Raw genomic sequence first — 12,295 nt, 5'->3', positions numbered from 1 at the left:
TAGTTTGGGGGAATTTTTGTACACATGTACAAATAGTTGACTAATGTTTTGCTGCACATGTGTTGTATCTTTTGTTATCAGTTGTGCTATTCTTAGAGCATAGCTGAGCTTAACGGTATTGTTATAATTGTAAGCTTAACGCATTGCTGTAGGTTTCTTCCAATGCAACACAGTTGTAAGAAATTAATTAAAGAAAAAGAAAACAAATGAAAACACTAGTTAGAACACATGTGCTGTATGGCACGAGTCGAATATACATAGTTGCTAATTTCCTTGAGTATTTTTGAAAAACGAGTGTTAAGAGGAAGCAAGGGACTTCGTTACTGCATGGTTTCATTGGCAACATTTTTGACGCATTGTGTAGTGTGTAAAGAACCTAAATGTCAGATAGAAGCACACAAAATATAGAAATATTGCACACGTGCTAAATGAAAACCTGGCAGCTATTGCTAACCCTTTCAGGACTTAAAAGAGACCTTGTCTGAAATGCACAATCAGTAGAGTGATGGGTGTATTCTCTCACCAGTAGCATGTTTTAATAATAAAAATAAACCGGCACTACATGAGGTACCCTAGGATTCGAAAGTGCCAGAAATAGACGCATCCCATTGGTTAGTTAAGTTGGAATCAAGCAGCAAACCGGGACTCGCTTGGCCCTGAAACCTCAGTCCATTGCACAAACCCATTAAGCCTTAAATCTTTTGCAACCAATCCTGCAGGTACAGAGAAAAATAACAGGTTCCCTCAGAAATAAGGACCTCTAGCAACTAGCAAATGAGAACAGCTATGCAGCACCCTGCAACACTCAGTGTGTGCAATATTAATATCAATGGTTCATATAGTAACCACCATCATGTCAAGAGCCATATCTGGAGCAGGAATACTCTCTTTTTAGTCATTTTACAAATCCCTTTACCACAATCCCGGTTCAGTTGTTTGACCAAAAAAGAGATCATTGTCTCGAAGAAGCAGAGGCCTTGTACAAGCCAGAGTCTGCGAGTCTGCAAGAGTTGCAAATGGCTGCTCGTCATGCAGCAGCTAGCCTCCCTGCCTTTTTTATTTCTACCCCGTAAGAGACGGTGGTTCATACAGAACAAGGACATATTTATTAAGTGACACCGAGTTACCTGCCTCAACCCAGTGACACATAATAATATTGGTCTTTAGGAAGGATTTTGAGGTTTGGGGAACCGCATGGTGTTAAACGTTCATGTAGGATCCATGTATGAAAGGCAGAAATACAAGGAATCCACCCGAAATCGACGTGGGCAGGGGAAGAGACGAGTAATCTTGTGTCTACAGACTTACCGGGCAGTGTTGCGTGTGGCAAAGAGACAGAATATAAACCTCTATTTGTGGAGTGCCCATTCACCCTCCAGGAGAGTCTTTGCGCTATTCCCTGGTAACCAATGTTTCCTGTTCACCAACTCGGGGTACTAATTACATCTACTGCTTTTGAATGAAAGCGTGATGTTTTCTGAACCTGTGATTATGAGGTTAAACACAGAGCCACGCAGTGGCTGCATTAAGCCCACTGATATACTACCAGAAGGAGGCGTTTTTTTTTTTAAATGGTGACCGACTTTTTGGAAGTGTCAGAATGCAATATATCTGTGTGAACAATTGAGTCAACATGACCGAGGGTCTGCAAGCTTGCAAGAGGCACAAATGGCAGCTCATAAGGCAGCCTACCTGCACCTTTATTTTTACTCCAGCAGAGACATTCAATGGGAAGGCCTGAGGACGCCAGTCTCCACCAATCTGAAGGCCAGGCAGCACCACTGCAATGGTGGTATGTGTAGAAAGAGATTTTTTAGAGTAAGTACCTGGCAACATCATGTGGAAATGTAAAGCTGGGTTATTGATTTTATTTGTACACCACGTCGAGTGGAAAGCAAAACGGCCACAGCCGAGGTCGTGGCGCCACGGAAACAGGCTAGTCTAGGTGCAAAAAATGGACCCCACGGCCTCACACGAAGCGAGATGAACAACAGATGAACAAGGCCAGTTATAAAGAACAAACAACGATGGCAGGAGGGTGGGGGGAGGCACAGACCAGTTCCGAAGCTTCACAGGCACCAATAAGAGCATGAAGCAAAGCAATTGAAAAAGAGTTCCTTCAAACAACAGATAACCAATTAAAGTGGAACAAAACTGTACTTGGCCGGTGCTCCTCTGTAAAAAAAACAGAAGTACCGTATCGCTACCTAAACCAATTATGAGGCAGCAGAAGAGAGCGACTCTGGACTAAACCAATGGTAAACAGCAGGCGGGAGCGAAGTGCTTTACTGACTACTACAGGTCTTAGACGGTGCATGCGTGCTGCTAGGCTCGACCTAAAAATGTAAAGATTTCTTTTCAATTTTTAAGAGCAGTCTGTAGTCTGTGGGACCACTACCTGCTCTTGAAAACCGTATTCGCATACATACACAAAGGGAAGGGGTCCTATGTGGACCCCTTCCCATTTGCAAATGGGTTACCACCAATTTGAAATCGGCATAAAATGTCAAATGTTTTTTGACCACATTTGGGTCTTAAAACATGTGCACATACCACTGCAATTCGGTATTAGGAAGGGAGGCCCTAAACACGCCCCTTCCTAATACCGAATCGCAAACCCATTTTGCATTTTGGTAGGTTACCTCATCGCAAAATGGGTTTTGTGCATCTGAAAAGGCTTTTATGCAGTCACAACTAGACCTATTGGAAAGCTTCATACATGTGGCCCTTAGAGCATGACTTTAATTGTATTACAAAAATCGGATGCATACTGCACACCTACAAGTTTTTGTTAGCACGGGTTACAAATATTACATCCAGTATCGTTTTGTACATCCAGGAATGTGGAATTGTATGCAAGTTGTGCACACACATATTACCATGTGCACAAAATTCAAGATTAGCAGCAGTTTTTTATCTTGATGCAAAACAGAAGAACAAACACATTGCAATTGAGAGATTGGCCTCAAAATGGGATAATCATCTTGTGAGACTGTGTGATAACAGCCATCTTGTGAGACTGAGCGATAACAGCCATCTTGTGAGACTGTGTTATAACAGCCATCTTGTGAGACTGAGCGATAAACAGCCATTTTGTGAGACTGAGCGATAACAGCAATCTTGCAAGACTGAGCGATAACAGCCATTTTGTGAGACTGAGCGATAACAGCCATCTTGTGAGACAAAGTGATAACAGCTAGTTGGACCTTTATATGTCCTATTATATTGTGATTCATAACATGTCTCGGTTTGCAGCTCCCACTGGCGACAGCCTTCCATGGACGACCAGGCAGAGCTGGGGGACATCAACGCTGACCTCACCAGCTTTCGATCTACCTGGACCAAGTACATCCAAGAAAACAAGCAGAAGTGGAAGGAGAGAGCAGCAAGCGGTAGGGAGCAACAGATGTAACCCCTGCTTACGCCATTCCATTGACAACGCTATACCTGCAAGCGGCAAATTATTATTGTCAAAGCCTTATTAACTTCAGTTGACAATCACGTAAATCGCATGATATTCCTACCCTAAAGCATGCACTTGTGTGTTTATCTGTGACGGACACCAATGATTTTATTTATTTTAATTTGTTGTTGTTTTACCAAATTATTGAATTTATCTGTTTTATTATTATTATTATTCATTTGCTTTGTCTACTGCTTACAAACAGCACATAAAGATCATTTGACATTTCTATTCTTTAAATCGTGGTCAAATGAGTATTATCAGTGGAGGAAACTGTTCTAGTAAAATGGGCACAGTGTCAGAGGGTGCAGCTTGATTGGGTGGCTCCAGGCATGGTTTGCTGGCTTCCTTGTTTTTCGCAATTCACGTAGATCTTTATGCTCATGCCAAATAAAACCTCGCTCCTGTGCTTTACTCTGTTTGTGTAATTCTCAACGTATCCTTGCTGCGAGGAGACTTCTATGCTAACGAACTCAGCTGGTCCTTGCACTTACACCTGAAGCTCAACAGGCATCCACAAGTCTATATAGCTGTCTTAAAGAAGTAACTAAGTGGATGTCAGCCAGTAATGTGAAACTTAACGGGGGAAGACATAAGTGCTGGTTGTCCGCAACAACATCCTGCTGTAAAGAACTGCTCCGGCCTCAATGCCTTGTAGAGTGGCCAGTTCCGTCTACAATTGATAAAAAGCCTGGGTTTCGGCCTGGACAGTAAACTCTACATAGAGACCCATGCCAAAAAGCTGTCCGCAACCTGTTTCGGACTATTACGTGTGCTAAGGAAAATTATGCAGTGGCTACCTCTCTCGTCCAATTGGGTAATCATACAAGGATTGATTGACGCCTGCCTTGATTACGGCAATTCCTTATTTTTAGGAAGTCCTCAATATGTCCTAAAACATCTGCAGGTCATTCAAAATGCTGCAGCACAGTCTCTGTTTAAGATTTCCAAGCACCATTCCGCTGCCCCGGCATTGGCTACACGTCATTGGGTCCCACTTCAGAAAGCAGTCCATTTCAAGGTCCCCTGCATGGCCCATCGAGCTATGTGAGGAAAAGGTTCCCTTTTGATTTGAAAATCACTGTGTCCTTATGTACCTAGGGGATCATTACACTCTGAGAGCTCTTCCTTGCTGACCATTCCCAAGGTCAAGAGAGTCAGGCGTGGCGGTAGTCTCTTTACCTATTTGACTGACAAGTTATGGAATGCCCTCCCTGTCAAACTAAGAAAAATGCAGTCCAAGACGGCCTTCCGGAAACTATTAAAGACCCATCTATGCTGAATTTCAGCCTGATTCGCCCAGGTTTTGCAGGTGTGGCTGTCTCAGTGCCGGGGGCCCTTTGGGGTAGCTGTGCGGTATATAAGACACCTTATATTGAATAGAATACCCTGCTGCCCTTCCCTTGAATTGCCTACTTCCCTAACTGCAAGGCCTCCATTAGGTAACCCACTCACCACCGCACACTGTCCTGAAACTCTAGACCAATTCCCAGGCCTCAAGCTAGCCCCGTCCTCTGCCATCCCTTTATTTCAGTATCTGCCTTCTAGCTGCACCATGTACCACCATTCACGGGCGGGACATCCTGTAGCTGGAAATCAGCACACTTGTGCCGGCAGGGCCGGACTGGGAACCAAAACCGTCCGTCCATCACCACCCCCTTTTGTACCATGGCAAAGTGCTCGGCAGGCCCCCCAGGGGGAGGTTGGGGGTGAGACCGAGCTCTTTGCCGGGGCCGGTTTTTGGCCGATTTTGTTACAGGGTCGATTTTGCAGCTATGCTGCAAAAACGGCCCTGTAACAAAAACGGCCCCCAGGGGCACAAAACCGGCCCCACCCTTGCAGCGCACTTGGGGATTGCCCGGTGCCCGCAATGGCCAGTCCGGCCCTGTGTGCCGGTCAGCAGGCACGGTAATATTCGTGAAGTCGAACTAAAGCCCTGAATGTATTTGAGCTAGATAATTCAGACATCTATGCAAACAGTATATTCGATGAAAACTGATCATTAGGTGCTTCCATCATTATGTGTTTCTGCTGCGGCTTCACCCGAGAAGCTACATGCAAGTTTGCAGGGAGACTTTCTTTCTTCTTTTACCTCCTTGCATCAATGAAAATAAACAACATAAAAGAAGTGCAAAATACATGGGGGCAGATTTACAACCCCCGTGCGCCACTTTTGTGTCACTTTTCCCATGTTAAAATTTACACAAAAGTGGCGCAAGGGGCTTGTAAATCTACCCCATCGAGTACTGTTATAACAAATAAGTTAATTAACATGGCAGTGGGCTTTATAGGGGTAGATCTAATAACATTTTGCGCTGAGTTAGTGTCACAAAATTGAAGCTAACCAGCACAAAATGCTTTTTTACTTCATTTAGGGGCATATTTACAAGCCCCCTTGTGCCGCAGGTGCGTCAATTTTTATTTGGGAAAAACTGACGATCCAGCGGCGCAAGGGGCTTGTAAATACGTCCCTTACCTTTCAGTGCAAAACTTGTTTTGGCTGGCAAGTACCCTGAAAGTAACGCAAAGCAGCACAATACACTGCTTTCCGCTACTTGGTGCCAAGGGGTCGTTACATGGGAGGTACATGGGCGTTCCTTTGCTACCACTCATGCCTTTTAACGCAAAAAAAACTATTTACAAACAATAGAGCCAAAAGTTAACGGCATTTAAAAGGAGGCATTAAGAGGAGACATTTTTTTTGCTCCTTTTCTTTCCGATTTTGCATGCGTGCTACACTGTGCAGCACACATGCAGAGTAGGACAAGTTCTAAAGTGTGTCGAAGCATAGTATTTTGTACAGGACCCTACCTCTATTAAGACTATGTTAAACACAGGCACGCACCCTAGCGCTATTGCGCCAAGTTGTGTGCTTGGCTCACAGTAGGTGAAATCAGCACCAGTGCTAGAGAAATTGGAGGAGAGAGCCATGTCACTGTAGACATGGCCCTCCCCTGCTCCTTCCCCGTCATGCAACGCAGCACAGCATTTTTGGCTGCTGTACTGTATTTTGTTCCTTGTTTCCAAATCTGGGCCGTAGGCTCACTGTTTGTGCTCCAAATATAAAAGTATAATATAAAGAAGATATTATATTTAGGCCTCACCAAGGTCTACCCTATTGACTTGACGAGTTAACACATAAATTTAGCAGCACTTATATCCATAGTGATAACACACAATCCAAGGAAGCTTGCTTATAAATTCTTACAATGAATATCTTCTTTTTTCAGGGATCACAAATCAAGCTTCCATTGACGAGCTGTCACCATGTGAGGAGGAGCATGGCACAGAGGAGAATGGCAATGTGGACTAGCACAAGAAATGTGCCAAGATGGTAAATTAAAGTAGCTAATGTGGTGTGAATGGCAAACACTCTAGGGGATAATGGACGTCTTTTTTACACTTTAATTATTCAAGCACAGAAAACGATTCAACTCCATTTGAACTAATTTAACAATTGACCCAGTGGGTGAACTGGACCCCACAGGCAGAAGATGAAAAGGAAACCATAAAGTCACAGTACAAAAAAAGAAAATTCATGCAAAACACATTCATAATTTTTCTGCCCCCTTCTTCTTTATCCGAGAGCCCCCATATCACCTTGAAATTAGTCCACCACCTCGCATGGAGAGCGCAGTGTCTAGCTAATAGGCGCTCAGTATTAACACATACATTGTCCAGTCTCCATAGAACGATTGTTCTGAAAGCTACTGGTAGACTCAACACTGGAAAAAAACAAATCACTTTGCTTTGCCATCTGCCTATCTCTTAATAGAACTCCTTCAGTAGAAAATACATTTTCTGATATTCTTTGATTGTGAGTATGCTCATGTTTTCATAGTTCAATTAAAAAGTTTGATTAGATCTGTGTTTTTAGAGTTCATTGTGACTGGGTTCGGATATCAAGGTAGGACTGGATGTGTTCTACAGACTAGTTAGTTACCTGTACTTCCAGAGACCTGCCTCAGTCTGTCACTCTCTTGAATGATTGTTATTGAATTGGGGAGATGATGAGCAAAGATTTCTTGTAAGGGAGTAGCGCCATGCAAGTTTATGCAGCTATTTAGAGCAGTGCTAAATTTGTGCCGATGTTCGCCGGTGCTTAGTAAGGCTCCTTTTTCTAAATACCTGCATGTATTTATCCACCACTTGGTGGCGCGGAGTGTCTATTTTTTAAGCGCAATTCCTCATTGCCAATTTCATTTTTTTTTAACTAGCAGATCGTTACTGCTATCATTGGCATTTGGCAACAGTGGCAGGAGCTGGGGTGGGGCCATCTACAGTGGACTCCGAATGAATCTTTTGGGCCCTGTCGCTTAATTGTTTAACATTAAGCATTGATACAGGGCTTTTGCTCAAGTTGGCTTCACAGAGGGTGCAGAGAACCTTCAGTTAATGCCATGCTTGTGTTTGCAGGATTAGGCGCAAGTTAGGATGTCTACAGGGCACAAGTCCTAAAAAAAGAAGTGGGGGACGCTGATGTCACAACAGGAAGTGAACTCACAAAGGTGGCCTGCACCATCAGACTCATTGCCTCCCCTCGCTCACCCCTTAGATGCAATTGCATCAGAGAAGCCAGCGCGTGAGTAGCATTCTGAATGAGCTCCGATCGCGCCCCATAGAGACCAAAGAGTGAATGTGTGGCTCCATTTGCTCCAGTTATCGAGCTTCTGGTAAAATAAGTGGGGGGACGAAGTCTACCCGCGTGGTACCCCGACTCCAGCCATGGATTTCTAGGATAGAAGTTGTCCACCAAAGAGTTATGGTTTAAAGAGTCAGGTGTCCTCTTTGATAGTATTTCTGAAGTGCCATACTGGGATGTCAGGGGTGGCATTATTGCTGGGGTTATAGTTCTTTAAGTTAGATTAAACAGGTTGGGAAGACAAAGAAGTGGTCTAACCACATTTGCAGATGTACTGCTATTTTGTATGTTTCAAAATTGTACATGAGACTGAGCATGAGTCTGTCAGGGTGATGTGTAAAGTATTTATGCAGTGACAAAACAGTAATAAATGTATAATGCAAATAAAAATTAAATCCAAAAATCAATTCAGAACAATGAAGTAAAATGGAATACACAAAATTACAATAAAATTACTAATATCAAGAGATATGATTTTTAACGTTTTAAGTAGGAATAGCACAGAGAAGCATAAAGTGCCTATAATAGTCCATGATTGTGGTAGACCGGGTTCTAGGCACAATTTGATGCTGGCCTCGATGAACTGCAAATTGGATACACCAACCTGGTTTGTCCTGGTCAAAGATTTTACCTACTGGGTTTGGTCCTTTAAGTCAGAATCCACCACATGAATACACTTCTAAACCCCCCAGTACCTCGGGGGGGGGTGGGGGGGTACTTAGAGAATCACAGGATGTCAGGCAGAGACCAACAGCAGGGTCGAGTCCAGGTCCAGTTGCCACTGGTCATCTGGGCATTGCAGGCACAGGTCTCTTGTAGCTTGTTGTGTCCCTGTACCTTTAACAGTCCTTTTTACCCTTGAAGTACACTTCTTTGTCCTGGGTACAGAAGAGAGCAAGTTATTCCTTCAGGGCAGCTTTCGGGGTGCAGACAGCAGGTTCAGTCCTTTTCTGTTCTTCCTCAGGTCCAGTAGTTATTATGTTATTTTATGTTATTGATGTCTTTATAGCACGCTACTCACCAATGATGGTATCCAGACGCTCTTTTGGAGGTATGTGAGGCCAACCCTAGGGGCTTCGTCATAAAGCCATGTCTTCAGCTTTTTGAAAAACGAGAAGAGGAGGCTTGGATGTGTTGTGGAAGGTCATTTCTGGATTTAAGGGCCAGGTACAAGACAGCACAGCCCTTTGCTTTGCTTTTATGTATGCTTGGGGTTTGTGCTAGTGAGAGCTGAGGTGTCTGGAAGTTGGCAGAAGTAAATGCGATTGTTCAGGTAGGCAGGGCCAGTGTTGTGGAGAGCTTTTTAGGTGTTTTGAAGTGGGTTCCTGAAAATGCCACATTTATGCCTGGCTCAAGCTAGTTTGTGAGAATTACACATGGGCACACCCTAACCACTTGGAAAAAAGTTCCCACAACCAACCCTACCCACTTTGGGCATTTTTAAGATGGTGAAAGTCTTCTGCCACACTAAACTTGAGCTCTGATGGCTGGAGGCATGTCATCCCACATCCAATACTAAAGTCCAGTTTGGGGCAGTCACTGTACCCACAATAAACCCTGGGACAGACGTCTGGTAGAACAAAGCAGTGTTTTCCAGCAACCAGACAGTGGATACACAAGAATTGTTTTGGCATCTTGCTTACGGTCCTTTCAAGTAGATCCCCAGTAGTATATGTAAACCCAACAGACCCATCAAGCAGAATTTGATACTGTAATATCAAAAGGTATTCTCGTAGCCTCAACCTGCATATTTTGTCAGGTTCAGGAGAGCCATCTCTGCCCATTCAGGTCAGCCTATTGTTTGCTCCTCGGAAACACTTTGCACCTTTTCACACCTATTCAAATGGTAATTACTGGCTGGCAGGAGTGGGAGAACTAAAGCAAATGTAGGGCCATATTTATTAAACAGTTGTGTCACTTTTGCATCACACAATGAGGTGCATGCGTGACACAACCATTAAGTGCGACTTATCAAGCCACACTAGGTCACCTTGCATGTACCTGAGTGGCCTGATAAATCCAGAGTAACACAACGCAGTGCAAAGCACTGCTTTGTAGTACTCTGCCCCAGGGAGTAGTTCCATGGGTGGTGCATGGGTGTTCCCATGCAACAATCATGAATTTTTTAGGTATTCCCAGATTCACCATAAGTGGTAGACTTGTGAATTCACTAAAACTGCTCCAAATCCCCAGTTGAGGAGGTGTAACAAGAAGAACTATGTTTATTTCTCCTTGTTTGTTCCTCTTTCAATTTGTGCTGCATTCTACAACACAAATAGAAGGAATAGAAAAAGGAAAAAGCCTCAAGGGAGGATTTTGTGCTGGGAAAAGGCAGGAATGCACCATATTATGTTAAATATGGCACATTCCTATCCTTTTGTGAAGTGCAGCAAGGTGACTTGCTGCACTGCGCTGCATGACTTTTTGATAAATAGTCCCATAGTCTCCTAAACTTCAGGCAGGTAAAAAGTACTTTCAACATTTCTGAAAAAGTTAAGATTCCCTAATATATATTAAAAATCTGATTTCACTATTGAATTGGATTTTTCATAACTATTAAAAATAATTATTTAATTATTTTTCTAGTTAGTCCCATTCCTGGAATAGAGGATTAGGATTTTTAATCTGTACTCTGGTTTTCTACATGGGACATCTAGGCATGCTACAGTGAAAAATAGCTTTTGAGTGCTCATTACCGTAAGGACATGTTAACATTACATGTCTACTTTTAAATACCATGTACCCTGCCTTGTGGGCGACATGTCCTACATAGGGATGGTTTATTAATATTCAAAAGGGAGGTTTTGACTTGTCAAATGGGTTTATTTTGGCACATTGAATTGCAATGTTTAAACTGCCAGCCACAGCCCGGCTTCAAGGGAAGACCTGAAATGATGTTTGCACTGCCACTGTAGTGAATAACACAATACGTGCTGCAGTACCCTTGTGGCATTTAACTTCCAGGCCAAGGATACACTTTCTAACATATACAAGGTATAGGTAAGTTAAATATATCAATTAAGAGTATATACAAGGGACTTTTAGGTAAGTTTATTTTATACAATCTTTAGTCAGCATATGAAAATACCATAAAAGATACAATATATCAAAAGAAAAAATATTACTGTTCTACATAATACAACTTCAACCAGTAAATAAGGAGTTTACACATCACATATGACCTACCCCTCACCCATCTAATTCATCTTCAAACTTGGTTTGGGCCTATAGCACACCAAGTTTAAAAAGTTACAAATGGTGGTAAAAAAAATATTTTTAAAACAGTATAAAGAATGGCAAGCGGGAAATCTATGGGCTTCCGCTGCCCCTTGTGATCTTTAATCTAGATGCAGCCATTAGAAAGTTAGTAATATAAAAAAGTGCAAAAACGTCTGGGGCCAATTTTAAAAATAACAAGACCACTCGCGCTTGTCTAAATCTGGCTTTCTTTAAGATACCCTTCAGGAAAAGTCTTCAGGGGTGTGAATAAAATGGGCATAATAGAACAAAGTGAAGGGTGTCCTGTGGAGACCTGTGGTCGCAGCCACAGGGCCCCTTCATTTCTATTGACGGTGTTAAAGCTGCCGGCTCTGCTAATACATGATGCAAAAGGTTTAGCATGCACCGGGTCATTAAAAATCTATCATGGGCACTGCTAATGAAGACAAGTATGGTTCAATGCCCTGAGTAGACTTAACTGCTAGATTCTCTCTCACCGACGGCTTGGCTAACTCTCTAGCTTCCCATAGCATTAAAGCATACCTGAAGAACCGATCCTTGACCAAGGCCTTATCCTACATGCTCATTTTAGAAGGATTAGTGAATAAATCTGCACATCCCATTTTCTCAAAGGACTCCTTCACATATTTTAGCCAGGGGATTTTTAGCCCGTAGTCAAGGGAAAGACAGTCTTCTATAACCTGCCTGCTTAAAGCCGCTTCCTCATTTGCCCAGATCTTTACCCAACAGACTAGGGGTTTGACTGCTATCCTATCCGTGATGTATCCAACACCCAATTCTTCATGGATAATATGAGCCGGCATGCTCTGGGGGACTCTTTTCAGGCGCCTGAGATACATGTTCTCTTCGATTTGCAGTTTGTTAGCCCCAAAAAATCCCCGCACCTCACTTCCATATAGCACTTTAGCGCAGCACATGAAGCTATATAATCTCAGAATCTGCTCTGGGGA

At 43.1% G+C, this 12,295-nt stretch overlaps 1 protein-coding gene across 1 annotated transcript in view; it reads left to right on the top strand.

Moving 5' to 3' along the window:
• The window catches only part of PDE1B (phosphodiesterase 1B), a 1,091,117-nt gene that overhangs the window by 1,045,426 nt on the left and 33,396 nt on the right, over nucleotides 1–12,295 (top strand). The window contains exons 13-14 of the mRNA XM_078688664.1: nucleotides 3,256–3,392; nucleotides 6,694–6,797. Of these exons, the coding sequence (XP_078544790.1) occupies nucleotides 3,256–3,392; nucleotides 6,694–6,776 (220 nt within the window). The 3' untranslated portion in view covers nucleotides 6,777–6,797. The remainder of the gene's footprint in view (nucleotides 1–3,255; nucleotides 3,393–6,693; nucleotides 6,798–12,295) is intronic.

This window comes from Lissotriton helveticus, chromosome 1_1 (assembly GCF_964261635.1).
Source record: "Lissotriton helveticus chromosome 1_1, aLisHel1.1, whole genome shotgun sequence".
Classification (NCBI taxonomy): Eukaryota; Metazoa; Chordata; class Amphibia; order Caudata; family Salamandridae; genus Lissotriton; species Lissotriton helveticus.
Note: the sequence above shows the minus strand (reverse complement) of the source record. Positions and strands in the feature narration are given on the sequence as shown.